At 35.6% G+C, this 19453-nt stretch overlaps 2 protein-coding genes across 2 annotated transcripts; one reads left to right on the top strand and one right to left on the bottom strand.

Moving 5' to 3' along the window:
* Positions 1-872: 872 nt before the first annotated feature.
* Positions 873-19279, bottom strand: LOC140162950 (snake venom 5'-nucleotidase-like). Its single transcript, XM_072186267.1, has 8 exons — positions 18684-19279; positions 13413-13626; positions 8439-8636; positions 7440-7658; positions 6462-6722; positions 5027-5176; positions 4608-4814; positions 873-3492 (listed from the first exon to the last, which is right to left on the bottom strand). The coding sequence occupies exons 1-8, from the start codon at positions 19023-19025 to the stop codon at positions 3149-3151; spliced, it is 1935 nt and encodes a 644-aa protein (XP_072042368.1). The 5' UTR covers positions 19026-19279; the 3' UTR covers positions 873-3148.
* LOC140161935 (uncharacterized) lies at positions 1342-1839 on the top strand. The gene has a single exon (XM_072185229.1). The coding sequence runs from the start codon at positions 1342-1344 to the stop codon at positions 1837-1839; it is 498 nt and encodes a 165-aa protein (XP_072041330.1).
* Positions 19280-19453: the final 174 nt, after the last annotated feature.

Genomic DNA, 19453 nt, shown 5'->3' with positions numbered 1-19453 from the left:
TTACCCGCACTATAATGTCATGAAAATAAATCAATTTCAGCCAAAAATGGATGTAAGGGAGTGTTCATAAATACTTTGGTGGGGGGGGGTGGAAAAGTTTGAACCTCGGACGTCATAATTTTTTTTATTCGCCCTAAAAAAGGTGTATTTTTTAAGTCCCTTTTTATCGTCTAAAATTTTTTGATCCCCCTTCATGTCCTAAAAAAAAACCAACAATATACATCATTAACAGTGGCATAGATTTCTTTTGACATTGGGGTTGGAGAAAATTTCTTGAAGTCCAGTGAATCCAGTACCTTTTGCCGACAAAATAAGTTTATGGTACAAATGCGCGCGAATATTGCCATATTGAAGCTAAACTGGTGAAATATAGTACGAAATCGGAATTAATTTGCGCGAAGCGCCAAGAAATTGGCACTTTTTATTTTAAAATGACCAAATATGGGGTTAATTTTGGTTAGAAACCCATACATGTATACAGGCGTCAACATTGGGGGATGATTGTATGGACCATCCCCTATCAATATATTGAGGGGGGTTTATCCCCCGGAATATACCCCTATCCTATGGTCATTAACTCATTAGCTAAAATTACCGTTTGGAGTTATTACTCATTGGAGTCATATTACGCCCAAATTGTAAAGTGCGCACATTTTGTTGATTTGTACAACTTGAGATTACAAAATCGAATACTTAACATTCATGCGCGCGGAATGTACATGCCTTCTCGAAGATTTTACCCCGGAATTTTACCCTCAAATTTTTTTGATCCCCCCTATTAAGGACTGAATTTTTTTTTATCCCCTTTTTAGGACCCAAATTTTTTAATCCCATTATATCCCCCCAAAGTATTTATGAACACTCCCTAAGGGCATTTGCAACAGAGCTCTTCATTTTATTAACACTTCTGTATTATTCCTTTTTGCTATCTTTTTTTATATGAAAAAAAACCCAATGACAGATTTATTTAATTATCCTTCAGTTTTAAGCTAGCCCTACCATTTTTAATTTGTTCTACACTTTCGCTGGGATAGTGGACAGTGTCTTTAACATGTTTAATGTAATGACGCTGCATGTATATCAGTGGTGTGTAAAATAGAGCAACCCCGCACGTCCGAGACGGGCTACTTTGTCTTCGGATGTGCTATTTTCGTAACCATCCCGTCCGACGGATGCCCTGAATAATTGTTGCCACTAGTATAACTATAGTTGTACGGGACCAAATTCACCAAATGAGTGATGCTTATCTTCCATTTGACCTTTTTAGGCCACATCAGTTACCGTTAGAACAGAGAGTGGATACAGTGAGTGGTTCACTATTGGTCAAGGCGTTCGTCAAGGATGCATTCTGTCACCGTACCTTTTCAACGTAATGCAGAGTATATCATGAGGAGAGCATTTGTTGGTGTTACAGGTCAGGTGTCAGTCAGAGGACGAAAGATAAACAACCTCAGATACGCTGACGACACCACCCTAATTGCAAAGTCATCAGATGAGCTTCAGGACCTCATAGACAGAGTAAAACCAAGCAGTGAGGAATTTGGGCTGCATCTCAATGTCAAGAAAACAAAGACAATGATCTGTGGAAGAGATGCAAATCAGCAAGTGAAGGTGAATGGAGAAGTTGTGGAACAAGTTGACACTTCCAACTTTCTGGGATCACTTATAGACAATGCAGGGGGCAGTTCACAGGAAATCAGAAGACGCCTAGCCATGGCAAGATCATTCGCAATTGCTTTGACATATAGAAAGACAGAGTCATTTCTAAAGCTACCAAGATTCATATTATGGGCGGTTGGAATGACAGATATGAAAAAGATCTTGGCTTTTGAAATGTGAGGCTGGTGGAAGATGCTGAGAATATCGTGGAAATTGCATAAGACCAATGAATTTGTAAAAAACCAAATTGGAGAGCATGCTTCCATGTGCCAAAAAATAGATCGTTTCAAACTGGCGTATTTCTAGAAGAGATGGTGACCACATTGAGAAGATGCAAGGTCACGTAGAAGGCAGTCGTAGAAGAGGTAGACAGAAACTTAGATGGACTGATAGAATTAAACAATTAACAGGCCTTCCTCTCGTCTCAGCCCACCGTCTGGCTCAAGACAGAAACTACTGGAATACCATCATCAATAAAGGTTCAGTCATGACCCATAGGACCACGACGATGACGACAGTTACCGTAAACGTTCGCCTTATGGGGCTATGGGCTCCCTTGACATAACTGGAATTTTAGACACAAACTAAAAGTGCCCTCCAATAAAAATCCCACCAGCAAATATGAGCACATACCCTTAATTCTTGTTGGGATTTTTAGAGCAGGGAGCTCTTTATCTGTACATGGAATTTAGCCCAATTTAGCCCTGGTTACGCCATTAGGCGAACGTTGACTAAATTTCAGCATAAAATTGTAAATTTTCGCACGCTTTGCGCGCACACGTTCTGGTAAAGTCATTTTGGTAGCGGGGGTCAGCTTGATGATTTTGCAACATAGCCCACCTTGGAAATTTTGTCCACTGATAACTAGAGGCTAGAGCCCAAGCACCGATTTATCAAAATTATACATTTGAGCCCGGACAGGTTTATTTAGGAGCAGCCCGTCCTGGGGACTAGTTGCGTTTTTACCTGAATTTTACACACTGTATATGTCTAAAACCACGATCTATAGGTCAATAAGCCTTAAAGCCATATTATAGCATTTCTATAAAACTAGATTAGTATTTATTTTCCATAAAATGTTAGCTTTTACTGTCAGATATGTCCCTTTTAATTTTGAGCCGAACAAGTGAGGTAAAGCATAGAAAATTGGAATTTACTACTAGCGCCCATGCATGTTACTCCCGCGGTTGTAATACGGTACGATCCTCGGGGTGTGCGTGTATGTGTATCCCGCACGCCGTGTACGTACTGTGCATACGTGTTCGACTAATATTTCCATCGTAATAATAAAACGCCGGTTCCATCGTTTTCTTCAAAATCTCGGATTTTGATAAAACTACAGCACCTAAAGTCTTGATTTTTGCAGAGTATCTTTATTGACTAAAGTACATTACAATCGTGTAAAAAGCAGAATTTAAAATTTTTTGAGGGCGTTCTCCTCAGCAAATGTTATAATATGGCTTTAAACATATTCCCATCTCAAATTTAACTATTGTCCTTTTCTCGGTTTATCACCACCTCCACCACCACCTCCACTCCTAGTTGTAGTACGTGGTGGTGTGCCTTGCATAGGTGACGTCATAGCTGACGTGGTGAATCCAGACCATGTTGTCGACGTAATTGATGACGTAGTGGATCCAGACTGCGTTGATGCTTGTTCAGGCGATGTGGGCATATCTGTGGAAGAGGTTGATGATATAGCCATATCGGTGGTTGGGGCTGATGTTGTTGTCATGCACGGTTCTGGGCTAAAATTTATGCGTCCTTCAACGTATCTGACTACTGGACTATAACGTTCAAGATTTTCGGCTACTATATTTTCACCTAGATCACCTGGAATAAAATAAATAAATAAATGAATAATAAATAAATAAATGAATAATAAATAAATAAATAAATAAATAAATAAATAAATAAATAAATAAATAAATAAATAAATAATAAATGAATTATGAATAAATGAATAATTATGTAAGTAATTACGTTTTAAATCAATTAATAATTAAGTAAGTGAATAAATAAATAACTAAATAACTGAATAATTAATTAATCAATTAATTAAATTATTAATTATTTATTTATTTATTTATTTATTTATTATATAATCAATTAATTAATTATATATATATTAATTAATTAATTAATGTAAACAATGTATCCAAATGTATCAATTAATTAATTATATATATATATATTAATTAATAAATTAATGTAAACAATGTATCCAAAACGGGACAAAATTATACAAAACTACTACGACACAAAACATCACTACAATGCAATTAATGGACAATACAAAACAATTCCAGCATTTAAAAAAACTGTTGTAGGCATATTATACAAGAAGTAAAGCGCAGTAGTGAATGCAAGTTACCGCAAGACATGAAGGTTCATCATTGTACATGAACAGGAAAGTGACGTCAAAATCTCCTGTGTAAAAGTGAATGGGGCCCCGGTTTCAAAACCTGAATAAGTTCCAACAACAAAACCCCATCTGTATGTTTTTTTGTTTGAAGGTGAAAGACTAATCATAGGGCACGCTGTTATTTAAGTGCGTTCTGAAATTTCAATCATCACAACAAACTGTAAACAACCCGTAGCTGAGTTTGATTGACATGTGACATCAGACGCAAACTACGTGTATGATCTTTATTTCTGACTATGCTTCGACTATATTTATAAATACGTATTTATAAATACGCACTTGACCACCACCGCGCTGCCATAACAGCTTGTAGACAGTAAGTCTCGAGGTGACCTTCTACAAATGCACAGCGGGCGGTCTTCCTGTACACATTTGAATGTGTAATAATTTTGCTATTGATGACATTTATCTAAAGAGTTCCTGCTGGTATTGGTCTTGGTCTTGGTATGTCGTACCCATGGGTCACGTGCGTATTTACAAATACGTATTTATAAATATAGTCGAAGCATACTGTATATTGTACCTATTTCATAATTTTGTCCTTGCGATTTTATTACACTGTATCCATCTCCTCCGGCTCCAATGAATGATGCTACGATCACCGTATACACTCTATCATCATCTAGAGGCTCGTAGAAGGAACATCGACAATCAACGTGGTTTAATACCATCACATCAGCTACGCGTCCGTTGTAGGGTTCCTGACACAGGTCATAGGTCACCTTCATTCCTGTTTTGACAACAAAACCGAAGTTTGAAATTTACTACCCTAAAGAGGTGTTCATCCGTTTTTTATACTTAATTTGGCGAAGAACCGAGTGATTAGTGAATAATCTTTATAGCTATATAGAATGTTTGCTCATCTTGAAAAGTATGTTTTTTTTTTTTTTCTTTTGTTTTTGTTTTTTGTTTTCAAAATAAAACAATTATATCACATTATACCTGATACTTGTAGAAAACGCCCAGATGTTTGCTCCACAGCTGACGCAGCATGTTCCAACACTTCTCGTACGTACCGTCCCTCCAATTCTAAAGTATCGAATGTATTACTGAATGGAAGCACATCTTTGACCTCACTGAAGAGTATTTCTCCTGCGTGAATGATATTAAATAAAATAGACTTTACAAACTTGCACACACGCTACGTTATCGATTCCTCAAACAATTTGTCATAGTTTACCAACACCATGAGCCATAGTGCTTATGTTCCGTGACCGATTCATTGTACAAGTATATACGACTTGCCTGAAGGGTACTGAACAAATTTGGATTGGGCTGCTCTCTTCAAAGTTCTGGCAAATTGTGATGGGGGTCATGGTTCAAAATTAAACAATCATATTTCAATCCTGTTGAAAATTATGTCAAATGATTTATCTGGTTTTGTGGACTCCCAAAATGTATAGTTTGTCATATCTGCAAATTTTAGTTACGACGCTATGGGCAGAAATATGTCAAACGTCAGCACATTTTGGGCTGGGATACAAATACTGTTAAGATTGTCCAATTACAATGATTTTGGTGTCTGATTATGTGTTTTCTGACTTGACAAGTTTAACTAAATTTTTATCATATTGACTGTGAGCCATAGAAACGGAATATAATGTGCGGTTTACAATTTGGCAACATGTCCGAAATGATTCTGCAGACTCTTCTGAGCATTTTTAAATAAAGTACAATAAAATTGGTTCCAACATAAGGAAATGTCCCTCCTCCACATAGTCAGGAAATGTCCGGTCCTCCAACAAAGATGGATTGTTTACTTGCTTGGGTTGGTTTGCATTATCTGATTATAGCTCACCTTGTAAAACATCGTGTCTTATCTTACCTTCATCAACAGTCAAGATTAATAGGACAATTTTCACGGGAAAATTTTCTGGACACGTGACACCCATGGGCGCAGACATATTAGCATTATGGAATGTGACCCCGAGCACAGCGGGTGGTCTTCCAATGTATTCGAAGAGGAAAAATTTCTCCTTGGATGCAAAATAAGTTACTTGTCGCAAGTTAATAATGTTATAACAAGAGTTTCCGTAGATAAATATTTTTTTCCATATGTAGATATTTTTGAAATTACGTTTTGATGATATTGTGAAGAAATTAAGATTACATAATTTTCAGTAATTTTGCAATGCACAAATTTCTATCGAAACTGCGGCCAAAAATACTATTCCAATTCAAAATAACTAAGACTTGAATAGCGAGGTCACCGCCGGGGGTCAGGGATGTTGCTCGAGGTTACACTCACATTGATTCGCATTAGTCACGTGTCCAGAAAATGTTCCCGTGAAAATTTACCTATTAATCTTGACTGATCAAACCCAACAAACACACACATACATACAAACAAACAAATAAATAAATAAACCAAAAATACCTTCGTCAATAGATGCCCGTATTCCACCACCATTCATTAACGCTATAATAGATGTATTAGTTATTTCATCTCCAAGGGATTCTACATAGTCCCAGTACATTGCATCAGCAATGACGTTTCCAAGGGTACATTCCTCTTGACGGCAGACTACCTGGCCTCGTGGGGAACCTTGCAGGAAGACGTCAGCTGATCCGACCACTCGATTAGTGACTTCTTGAACGGGCTTACCATATTTGTTGATTTCATCGAGTAATTCAGGATCTACGAGTAAAGTAAAAGACATGGTAAATGTAATACAAGCACACCTTTACACTACTATCAAGAAACAAATATACAGTAAAGATTCGCCTAATGGCGCAATTGGGCTCCTTCGCCTTGGGGTAAATTTCATGTGCAAATAGAAACCTTATTACTCTGAAATCCGAACAAAAATTAAGGTTCTGTGTCCTTATTTGCTGTTGGGAATTTTACGTGAGGGCACTTTTAGGCTGTGCCTCAAATTCCACTTATGTCAAAGCAAAACCATGCTCCTCCCCTATATCCAGATTCCACGCCCTACTCCACCCACTTATCAGTAAACAGGCCCGTACGCAGGGGGAGGGGAGGAGTGGAGGAGATGTTGCCGCACCACCGCCCCCACCACCTCCACCCCCACCCCAAATAGTATATTAAAAATCCCAAAATATGACACTCAGGTGGGTTTTTGTATGTTTTTAATCAAAAAGGTTCAAATTCACTTTTCTCAAAATTGCCTCCCCTCCCAGCCAAAAAGTCCACCTTTGCAAAATCAGCACCCCCCCACCCTTCAAAAAATCCTGCGTACGGGCCGGTCAGTAAACCATTCAATTTCATTGTTTCCATGCACATTTTGCCTCAATGTATTTTATTGTTTATGTATAGCGATCATACACTTTCGTCGAAAGTGCGTAAATGAAATAAAATAAATGAAATGAAATAAATAAATACAAATGGTCCTACCTTGTTCAATATCTTTGTCGAGTCGAATGGGACCGCCGTACCACTCGTTAACTTTCCCTTTCTCATTAAAGATCACATTTAGACGTCCTATAAGCTTCGCATTGAGATACCCATGCACGACAAGGACCTTTCCTTTAGGATCATCATCTGGAGTGACTACGATGGGGTATTTGTCTACAGTAAAACGTCCAGGAACATCTTCTTCTGGTGGCGGACAACCTGCAAACCAGAGTGGAAATAATTGAAAAGTAAAGTTTTACCCATAAACCTTGCTCAGTACAAGCACTGGCAACCTTTATTTCAAGTTATAGGACATTTGTTTGTTTTAACTATCATGCTATTGGACCCTTTCCAGAACTATATTTGAAGACCAGAGCGCAAGAAGACCGTAAAGTCCACTTGGCCCAAGTGGACTTACGGTCTTCTTGCGCTCAGGTCTTCATTTGTACTTGCTCAAGTAGCATTCGTTGCGATTTTTGTGATGATTGTACGAGGTTCTTTTTATGATGAGCATTTACGCCAAAGTGCCTAATATGAGGTATCGCTGTTCCTGCCGTCTCTAATCTTCACCTCCCATAATCGCTTGTAATAAAATTGGCACCAAATGTTAATTAAGCCATTTACATATGCAATGCACTAGTTTTCGAGAAGGAGCTATACAAATTATTTTTTATGTAGGGCCTATTACATGTTTGTTTGTTTTGTTTTTTGTTGTTTTTGTTTGTTTGGGGTTTTTTTTCATTTTTTTTTTTTTTTTTTGCTTGTTTTTTGGGGGTTTTTTTTGTTTTGTTTTGTTTTCTTTTGTTTTCTTTTCTTTTCTTTTCTTTTCTTTTCTTTTCTTTTCTTTTCTTTTCTTTTCTTTTCTTTTGCTTTGCTTTTTCAAATTAAAAAGTCCGTCTGCAATACTAGTAGTGTGACATGGGCTCTCTAATATCTTATGTACAATGTACACATAATACACTGAACAGACTAGAACAGGAATGCACCAAGCATACTTACATGAACATTGAAACAAATTCAAGCCACCCAACACCATTATATCCACACCAGATATACTGCTTGCTATCTTAGAAGCTTCGTTCTCGTTAAAATCTCCCCATGAGTGTCCTAGGACTATGATCTTGTTAACACCCATTGATGTCAATACGTCCACTTCTGCTTGGATGGCTTCGATTGCATCTTCAAAGTAGGCATCACCTGTAACAGATCATAAAAGTTGATATCATGACCACACTGCAAAAACAAGTGTTTATATTTAAACACCATATTGTGTTTATCAGAGCAACACTTAATAAACACATAATTCATGTTAATGGTCTAGCTAGCACTAATGTTAATTTTTCTAACACTAATGTTCATAAATTAACACTTGGTGTTATATTACAAACATAGTGTTTGTAATATAACACCAAGTGTTAATTTATGAACATTAGTGTTAGACCATTAACATGAATTATGTGTTTATTAAGTGTTGCTCTGATAAACACAATATGGTGTTTAAATATATAATGCGCTAGCTCTGAGATACAGAAAAAAGCAGTGGCATAACTAGCGTTGGTAGCGCCCGGGGCAAGAAACAAAATTGGCTCCCTACCCCCCCACCCGAGAATATTAGACGCGGGCAGTGGCGTAACTAGGTGTTGTGGCACCCAGGGCTAAGGATACATAATGCCCCCGAAATAAGGCCTACCACTAATTAATTTGGGTTACCAGAAGTTGAATATCGGTCTTTAAATGTTCTTTTAATTGATTTTGTGCTGAAATGCGAAAATTTTGACTTTCATCGCTTGGAGGGGCACAGAATCGATGCTGAATTTGTCAATTTGGCGCCCCTAAGGGTGGCGCTCCCCCCCCCCTAGTTACGCCACTGACAGTAAGTTACACAACCCTTTAAAATCTAAGATTGGTCCTTCATGACCGCTTGAATTCCGTGTGATTCTAAGATAAAGGTGTAGTAATAGGGAAGCAGTATTAGACATGCATCCTGGTTAGAAATAACTCCTACCAATTGTCCATTAATTTACTCACCTAACCCAATTTTCAGTCCTAGGTAGGTAGGTAGGTAGGTAGGTAGGTAGGTAGGCAGGTAGGTAGGTAGGTAGGTAGGTAGGTAGGCAGGTAGGTAGGTAGGTGGGTAGGTAGGTGGCAGGTAGGTGGGTAGTTAAGTTAAGTAAGTAAGTAAGTAAGTAAGTAAGTAAGTAAGTAAGTAAGTAAGTAAGTAAGTAAGTAAGTAAGTAAGTAAGTAAGTAAGACCTTTTTAGTAAACATTTTTTAACTATAGATATTAAAAATTTGCCAAAATTAATTCAACTTTTATCAGATTTACCGATCTACCAAAAAGGGAAATTATTTAGCGTACAGCCAAAACATTCTCGAACTGTCGCCCATGTGTGACATATGATTGTCATGTATGTGCATTGTCATCTGGTAATTAAACTTTTCAACTTGAACTTAATTGAAAATTCCTTAACGCCAGAACTGTCATGTTTACGTTAAAGCCTTAATGTACGATTTCCGTCAAATTTTGATTTTGTTATTCTTTATTCAAAATATTGAAGTAATATTAGTAATAACTGACGGGTAGGGTTGCTGTCCATTTTAGGTTGAAATAACAAGGTAAAGTTAAAGAAACCCCACTGGTTATTTTGGCCATTTAATTTTTAAATTATGATAATATGTCGAACTTTGCTCTGTTGACCTACAAAGACAACAAACTTGGCCGATTCCATTTAGGTGCAAGTTGGGACATGTGTAAACATTACAAATATGCAAAAAAAATCAAGTTTGAAAAAAATTAACCAATTTCATAATTATAAGATCGTACATTATGGCTTTAACTACGTTTTGACTTTGAAGTACTCTGAGTTTAATATCCAATCCACTTCCAAAATAAATTTGAAGTATCTGCTAGTATAACAAAACACTTACAGCCTTTTCACTTAAGTCACTGGTTTAACAATCTACTCAGACAGTGGCGTAGCATCATGGGGGCACGGGGTAATGTGTCTCCCCCCCATCGATTGGAAAATTTAAAAAATCTCATAGGAAAATGGTCAAAAAACGGCTTGTGCCCCCCCCCCCCAATCAGACCCGCTTCCCCCATCATGGTCGGAGCCCCCCCCAATATGATGACCCACGCTACGCCACTGTACTCAAGAAAGTAAAACAAAATATCGGTTTTTAATTAGCAATACGTGCTCCAAAATGACATAATGACAGATGTCATCTTCTACATCATCATCTACAGCAGGCGAAAGTTTATTTCGTATTGGCCCCCCACCTATCGCTACTTCATATCCATACGAATGTAACGACTGCTCAGTACCAGAATTGGATACGTGCTATAGCTGCCCTGTGAACATCTGGCAATTTACACAGAGTATTATATTCTACTCATCTATACATGACAGCTACAAGTCAAGTGGCAGCTTTTACACTTACCCACTTCTAGCACTGAGCAGTGTTTGACTATGTATTAAGATCAACCATTGATTATCAACTTGACAACTATACTATTATAATAATGCATACAGGAATGAGCATTCATACGCCAAAATGAATTCGTCCTAACATTATAGCCCTCCAGAAGAGTGTTAATTTATTCAAAACTAAAATCAATGTATACCAACACAACTAAAAGGTTCTACAAACTTTGGCGCTCAAAACACGCAATGAAAATGAAAAAGGTCTAAAAAAGAATGAGGCAAATAAAGTAACATTAAAACCCTGGTGATTAAAAAAATGCAAAAAGTTCCAAAGTATGGAAAGTGTACGTTACTTTCACGTTTGAAAGTAACGGACTGTGTGTATCAAGTCACTGATGTGTGTAGTTTGTTATGTGTTGAACCATATGTGATCCTGATTAAGGTTTTCAGGTCATGTTAAGTTGAAATAATGAGATAAAATAAAATAAAATAAAATAAAATAAAATAAAATAAAATAAAATAAAATAAAATAAAATAAAATAAAATAAAATAAAATAAAATAAAATGAAATGAAATGACATGAAATGAAATGAAATGAAATGAAATGAAATGAAATGAAATGAAATGAAATGAAATGAAATGAAATGAAATGAAATGAAATGAAATGGAATGGAATGAAATGAATAAAATAAATAAAAACACCTCTTAAAAACTTAGCCTCTTAACTGTGGTGTTCTGTGGGGGAGGGGATTTAATATGTTTTAAAGACGTACCGGTACATCAATTCAGCATTTGCTCCACTATCATACAGTTGGCTGCAATTGGCTGAATCCAATTAGGTGGGATATATGCAAACATTACAAATGTGCCACAAACTCGCGTTTGAACATTTTGAAAACAATTAACAAATTAATATCTTTAAGGGTAGACGATGTATTGTTGGTCGAAGCAACCGAAAAATCGATTTTCATCATCTAGATCAATATATTATTGAAAATTAACACCTTGATGTTTTGCAAAAGTTCATTCTACAAATCATATACTCTGCAAACTTGCTTAATTTATTTTTGTTAATTAGTTATGTACGTTTTACAAATTCGTTGTTGTTTCAGCCCTCTTCACAACGTAACTCAAGAACCGCAGCACCTATAAAAGTATATCTGTGATATTTTAATTCTTCTACACGCTCGCTATGAATTGAGCAATGCAATTTTTGCCAAAGCTCACTACCATTCGTAAGATGCTGTGAACTACCAAATCACAACAGTTTAAAATAATTGATAACCTTAAATACCCAAAGATGCCAACCCTCCCTATTTTAGAGGGAGGTTCCTTATTTTTGTCCATTTTGTCACCCAAGTTTTGTGCCATTGAAGTTGAATGTAATTTTAAAAACCAAGTTATTTTGCCCCATTGAAGTTGCATGTAATTTTGAAACCCTTCCTATTTTCTGGATGTCGGCATCTCTAAATATATCGTATGTTATCTATCATAGACAAACGTAAGATGCAAATATAAACCCAGATAATCAAAAAGGTACTACGTTACCAGCCCCTTAAAGTATTTGACTTAAATCAATTTAAGTGAGTAAAAAAGGAAAACAAATAGTGAGGGGTGTGCTAGGGTTGGCTTGAGGATTGCGGTGTGTGAGTCTGCACTCATAGAAATGACTTGTTCGCCTTGTTGGCGCAATTCAAAAGGAGTAAGTTTGGACAACTCAAAAATAGTGTAAAAGTTGCCAAAACAAAATTCATTTTAGTTATCCGAACTTAAAAAATGATGAAAAAGAAAAAAAAGTTCCGTCAACTAATCAACTTTGTTGGCATTACTTAACAAGTTGATGTAAGTCGTTGCGTCAACTTTTTAAGTAATGCCAACTTCTGAATTCAAGTTCAGGGAACTTAGAAAAATAAAAAGGTTCAAAGAACCAATTAGTTGAGTTATTGTAACTCAACATGTAAGTTGATGTAACTCGTTCATATTAAGTTACTGGTACTTATTGTTTTGAGTTATCCCAATTTGGTACTTTGTTACTTAATTCACGTAATTAGATCATTTTCTGCACAATTAGCAGTATTCAAATATTTATTTTTGTAATCAGTGCAAAATTTTGTATAGTATAGCACACCTCTAGAAAATTATGCTAACCTAGGCTAGTTTCATTTTCTGAGTTGTAACAACTCAATAAAGTAAGTGCAAATGAGTGCGACCAACATAATGATATCGAGTACGCGTTGGCATTACTCGGAAAGTTGACGCAACGACTTCATCAACTTACTGAGTAATGCCAACGAACAATGTCTATGAGTGTGAGGTGCGGGGGGTGTTTGGGATGGGTTTGGTGAATATCACATATTCCTATGCATATTTTAATATTTTAAAAAACATACTTTAAGACGATCCAAATAATGGCGATTATTATTACTCTCAAACAATTGTCTTGATTGATGGTGGTTTTATATGCGCGGGTCCCTCTGTGCTGGGATGGGGTGGTGTGGTTATATGAGGTGGGGTGGGGCCGGTTTTTGAGTTTAAAAGAACATCTTACCGAGCACAGCTATATCATTGATAACTTCTGTTCCATACCCAATGATTCCCACAGAATCATTACCAAACGTCTTAATGATGCTTTTATTAACAAGACCTTGAAGAGCTTCCTCCGTGGAGATGTTTAAGTTGGCACTCACCGCGTCGAAATTGATGTCTTCTAGAAAGGATGCTAGGATGTCGTTACCACGTGCAAACTCTAAGTTTCCGAATGTCTGAGAAATAGTGTTAACAAAGAGAAGAAAAACAGAACAAAAAGTCTTGTTAGTGTCATTAGTTGTCGCATCTTGCGTCACACGATTTGTCTATCAAACACAACAATGTTTGTAAAAATGTTAAGGTTAGCAACTATTTTTAAACTGTTTCGATTTGGTAGTTCACAGCATCTTGCGAATGGTAGTGAGCTTTGCGAGTAGCGAGTGTATAGAAGAATTCAAATATCACAGATATAGTTTAGTAGGTCATGTGGTTCTTGAGGTATGCTGTAAAGAGGACTGAAACAACAACACTTTTTTAAAACGTACCTAACTCATCCACAACAATAAATCAATCAAGTTTTCCAAGTATTAGAATGAACTTTTTGCAAAACATCAACGTGTTATTTTTCAATAATATATTGATTTAGATAATAAAAATCGATTTGGTTTTTGGCTGCTTCGGCCAACAATACCTCTTATACCCTTAATGTTATAAATGCTTTATGGTTTTGCTTTATAATGACAAATTACTACAGCAACATTTTTTAAATGTTGTCAAAATGAATAAGTAACATTTAATAACATATTGTTATTTAAACGTTTTCACCCTTTACATACATTCTTAAAACAGCATGGTCAAATTGACCCCGTTAGTAGTTAACTATGCACCTTACCCCTACATTGTGGTCAAATTTGGACCATTTTGTGGTTTAAATTTGACCACAATTTAGGAATAAATAGTTAACTGCGTCAATTTGAGTGCTGTTTTAAGAGTGTAACCCACCATTTAAAGTTTACCTATAAAATGTTTTGTATTGCTGGGTGTTTTATATCATGCAAATAGGCCGACTGTTGTCTTCTTCGATTTGATATTAAAAATGGCCTAAACCATTGTAAACCTTAACCGCAGTCTTCAGCTATACATAAAATAGATCAGAAGAAAAATCGGGGCATTGAAAATATCGGATAACTCACCTTTTAATTTAACAATATATATTTTCAACTTCTAGTCTTGTCAAGGTTAAGCTATACGATTAGATTTGTATATATTCATCTGACAAAACAGTATTTTTGAAATGACATTGGCATTTTGTGTTTATTTAAACGTATAAATGAAAAGTTTGGGTCTAACTCAAAAGGCTGCTTTGTGTAAAATTCATTTGAAGATATTCCTAAGAGTAGCAGTAACCTTGCCAAGAACTTAATTTGGACCACGATCGAAGAAGAAAATAATAAATATAAAAGACAATTATTTTATTTGTTTCAAATGGAGCTAAATCCAATGGCAGCCATTTGTAAAATTTGTATTTTTAGGGGACAAAATGATGTTGAAAATGGTTATAAAAAAAGCTATAGTTACAAACATATCCATTCCAATCGTTAAATGTCATTAAACTTTAAAAATGTATACAAGAAAAATGTGACACAAGGCAGCTATTGGATTTAGCACCTTTTGGAAACAAACTCTTCAAATAGAGGCAAAATAATATTTTCCTATTTGGTTAAGGTTTCGCATATTCACCTACACATGACAGCTGTTGCACTTACCCACTTCTGGCACTGAGCAGATTTATGGTTTGCTATTTATTTATTTATTTATTTATTCTTTCTTTATTGAGGGTAATACTGCTTCAGTGACAAACACTGCTATTCAAGCAGGCCCTCATTGTATACATGTTACACATGTAGCAACAAAATATATTACGATACACAATATTTACAAAAATAGCACACAGTATTAACAATGTATTTACAATATACTAGTATTACAAATAAGTATAATGGTATCATCAACTACAAGATAATTATAAAAACCATGATTCAAAATACAGAAATACAATAATTATATTTATACAAAAATCAAGCAAGGAAATGAACAAAATGTAGATAAAGACAGGCCTAAATTTCTTTAATTTTTGACTGAAATTGGCCTAAAGTCATATTTTCCATCTGAGCTCTTACTGTCGGTGGCAACTAGTAGCAACTAGTCAAAGCTGGTTGCTAAAATCGATCGTGTCAGCGGTTTTGAATGGATGAAATAACTAACATGTCACCCACACAAAGACTAATTTCTGTAGCTTTCTATATTTGATTTTTATTATGATTTTGAGTGAAGATATACTTATTATTCCGCTACTTGTCAAAGTGATCTGTGTCACACTTTTGCATTTTGTTTTTACGTACGTTTTCGATGCATGGTGTAAATAAAAAGCCTGCATCTTGTAATTTTAACTTTTACATGTCTGTAATAATAATATATTGCTGTGAGGATTATCTTCTTTACCGCGTTTACTTATTAAAAAGATTCAACATAAGAAAGCCAAGATTTGAGATATTTTCTCAAAATAACAAGAAACAAGAAACACTGAACCAATACTAGGCTTGTTTGTACTCATTTTGATGCATTTTTCAAGCTGATACCAAATATGGTCATGATATTTTTTAATTAAAAAAAAAGTTGAAACGTTTATTAGGAAATTAATCTGCATAAATATAAATAGATACGTGAGTTTAAATGAATACAAGCAATGTAAATTAAATAAACTGTATTTTGAAATGAATTAAATTTGATTATGGGACAACTGGGCGTATCTGAACATACGAGCTCTTTGTGCTTTGTTTTCTTTTAGTCGAGTAAAGAAATTTGGCAACAAAAACTTAAAAAGACATTTTGTCAGATCAGTGACACTTTTGGGGGTCATCTTATACGCCTTGTCGCGCATGTTGAATGTCTTAATAAATTGCTGCAAAAATTGAACACAAAACACTTTCTTATGTCGGGAAGCCAAATACAAAAATACATTGAATGTCATTGAAACTCAGGCTCTTCATTTCCATTTTGTTATGCACCGTTTCTTTCTTATTGTGCACAGTTACGATTTTTCATGCCTGCTAAATTTGAAAATATGTCTACACCAAAATACCGTAAAGCGATCTTGACGGCAAACTTGAGCTTACAGATATTCAAAAGTGAACTTTCAGCATACCTTGTACGTTCTTTAACTCTTTTTCTGTCATTTTCAACATAGCTCATACGTTACTGTATTATCAATCTTACACAAAAAGATGCAGTAATATTATTAGCAGTAACTTTCGAGGCTTTCTGTCCTTTTTAAAAGTATTGAAATATTATATTTTGACAGTTGAAGCGTGGAGCTATCCTAGTTATGGTATAGGCTATATGAATAGGTTAATAATTAGATATGTCGGCCTATAGTATTGTTATCTGGTATGGTCCTAATTATATGATAATAGAAATACTACTCTGTTTTCTTGTAAACGGTCCGAATTTGGATGTGTTGACACTTCAAGTTTAAAATTATTATATCAAATTGTATTTAAGAAGATCGTATACCGTAACGATTCGCCTAATAGCGCACTTTAGGGTAAATTTCATGTGCAAATCGAGAGCTCTCTCCTTTGAAATGCCAAGAACAATCAAGGTTCCGTACCTTTACTTGCTGGTGGGAATTATACTTTAATTCCACATATAAATGCCAAATGACCATGGCTTAGGAAAAGGATTGTCATCTTTATCATGATGATGGTCATAATAAAAATTCCCTTTAAAGGGAAAGCCAGCTTCAATGCAGAAGATGCCTTGTAATTAGTTTGGGTGGTGGCATTTTTAGGATCACTCTTTTTATGATCCATCATGTTTCATGACAGTCCACCAAACCATCAATGATGAGAACATGCACACAGAAACAGCAAACCAAACAACTCCTATAACTTCCTGTCAATTAATTACTCCAAATTGTTCTGTCTTTTTGTCTTTTCTGCCTTTTAGGCTACCCTTAGCTCATTATTAATATAAAGAAATGCAGTTTTTAGTTAATTGGCTAAAAACTGCCATCCTACTTGCCTTATACATGCACATTAATTTTATATTAATTCGCAATTTATACTTAATATAGCACATTATAAAATGTATAAAGACTGATATTGTTCAATTATAATAGGCCTACATGTATATAAATTATACCCATATCAAAAATAGGCCCTGAAATTGCATCGAATTTTTCCCGTTGAAAAGACAAAACTGATGTTTAAGATATAAAGTATTTCATAAATGACATTTTGAGTCATTTTTATCCATAAAACGATACAGATTATAGGATATTTTTATTTTGACTTTTACGTCCATAAAGGTTTTAATCATGTTATCAATACACTCACATCTCATGCTGTGCTGATCTCCAGGAGGTCTGCGAATGTAAATCTAAGAACGCCTGATAACAAGGATTCTATAATTTTCTTTCGTTGATATGCTGTGGAAACTATTATAGGCCTGGCATGAACTTTTAATGTCATATTTCCTTCAAACCATAACTTTTGAAATTCTCACTCGTTTTCATTCGTTGAAACGGCAAAACATACTTTCTTTTTCTTACAAATCCAATAACAGGTCTATTATATATTTTCACCATAAAAAGTTCCGCAAAGTAATTCAAACCAATGCTAGTACCCCGTAATCTCTTTAGCAAACAAAGACGATCTCCGAATTAGATCATAGCCAGCTAACGCTGGCGAAAAGCTGTGAAAATTTTATAGAAATTGTAACATGGAAATGTATAATAATATTATTTCGGTATACCCTGTAAGTTAGTGTTATCACTGTTGGGGTGTCCATTTTCTATTTAAGTACAAACATTTTTAGTTGACGGCGGGGAAGTTATTAATTAAATTGGGGCAAAAGGCGCTGCTGTAAAGTAATGAATCATACTGTGTAAAATGTATAATTATTTTTGATCTGAAAAAAGTCAAAATCTCTAGGCTTTTAAAATATTTTTTTCGTGTTTTCAAGTGACCTTTTTTCAAGATCGCGTGTTTTGCGGTTTTAAAAGATCGCTTTTCAGCCATGAGAGTTTGGTGAGGTGGTATAATTTTAGGATTGATAGCAACAGTGGCTTTGCTACGGGGGAATATTTTCTTGCCCCAACCCCAGTTTGCCCCAACCCCACTTTTGAGGCAAACCCCCCAAATTTACGTAAATTTCTACTTTTTGCGGCAATTTTGCGCAAAATTTGTCGATTGTCAACCCCCCGAAAAAAGTCTTGAATTATGATACTCACCATTGCATCATACCCCAAAAGATTCATGAAATAAGCCGTGGCATTTCCCAGATAAAAATCAAACCACCTCCCCACAAACTGATCCCCAGCGTCCAGCAACAACACATTGATATCATCTCGTTCATTACGGACTTCGTCGATGACAGTGCCACGACGAGGTACTCCTCCAAAACATTCCCCATTCTGGTCTTCTTCCTGGCTACATTCCCCACCGGAGGAGTCAAACTGTTCGAAAGATGACGTCACCCCATGGGTGTGCAAGATTGTCAGGTGGAAGTCTTCATGACCATGGCAACAGGTGGCAAGAAGTAGACATGAAAGAAGAACACGAATTGACATCATGATGTCTTTCCTATTCCAGTACAACGTATACTACCGGAATGTCAGTTATTCAAACCCGATTGACGCTTTAATGCTCTGCATGCTAGCCAGTTTCAACATAAAAAGTCCACGTTTTGAGATATTTTGTCAAAATATCAAGAGCTATCTTGAGAACCACTGAACCAATACTAGGCTTGTTTGTACTCATTTTAATGCATTTTTCATGCTGATTGCAAATATGGTCATGAAAATTTACAATTCTGAAATTTTTGAGTTTTTAAAAAAATTTTGGAAACTTGTCGTCTGCAGTCGACACCCGCGTGGAAAGAGTTAATAATGCATACCAAAACAAAAATCCCGACAAAAATGAATGACTGTTTGGAGATATTTCCAACGTGAAGGACGTGTCAAAAGTCACTAAACCATGGTAATGATTGTCTTTAACAAAA

Source organism: Amphiura filiformis, chromosome 10 (assembly GCF_039555335.1).
Source record: "Amphiura filiformis chromosome 10, Afil_fr2py, whole genome shotgun sequence".
In the NCBI taxonomy this organism is placed as follows: Eukaryota; Metazoa; Echinodermata; class Ophiuroidea; order Amphilepidida; family Amphiuridae; genus Amphiura; species Amphiura filiformis.
The sequence above is the reverse complement of the archived record's forward strand: the minus strand, read 5'-3'. Positions and strand labels throughout refer to the sequence as shown.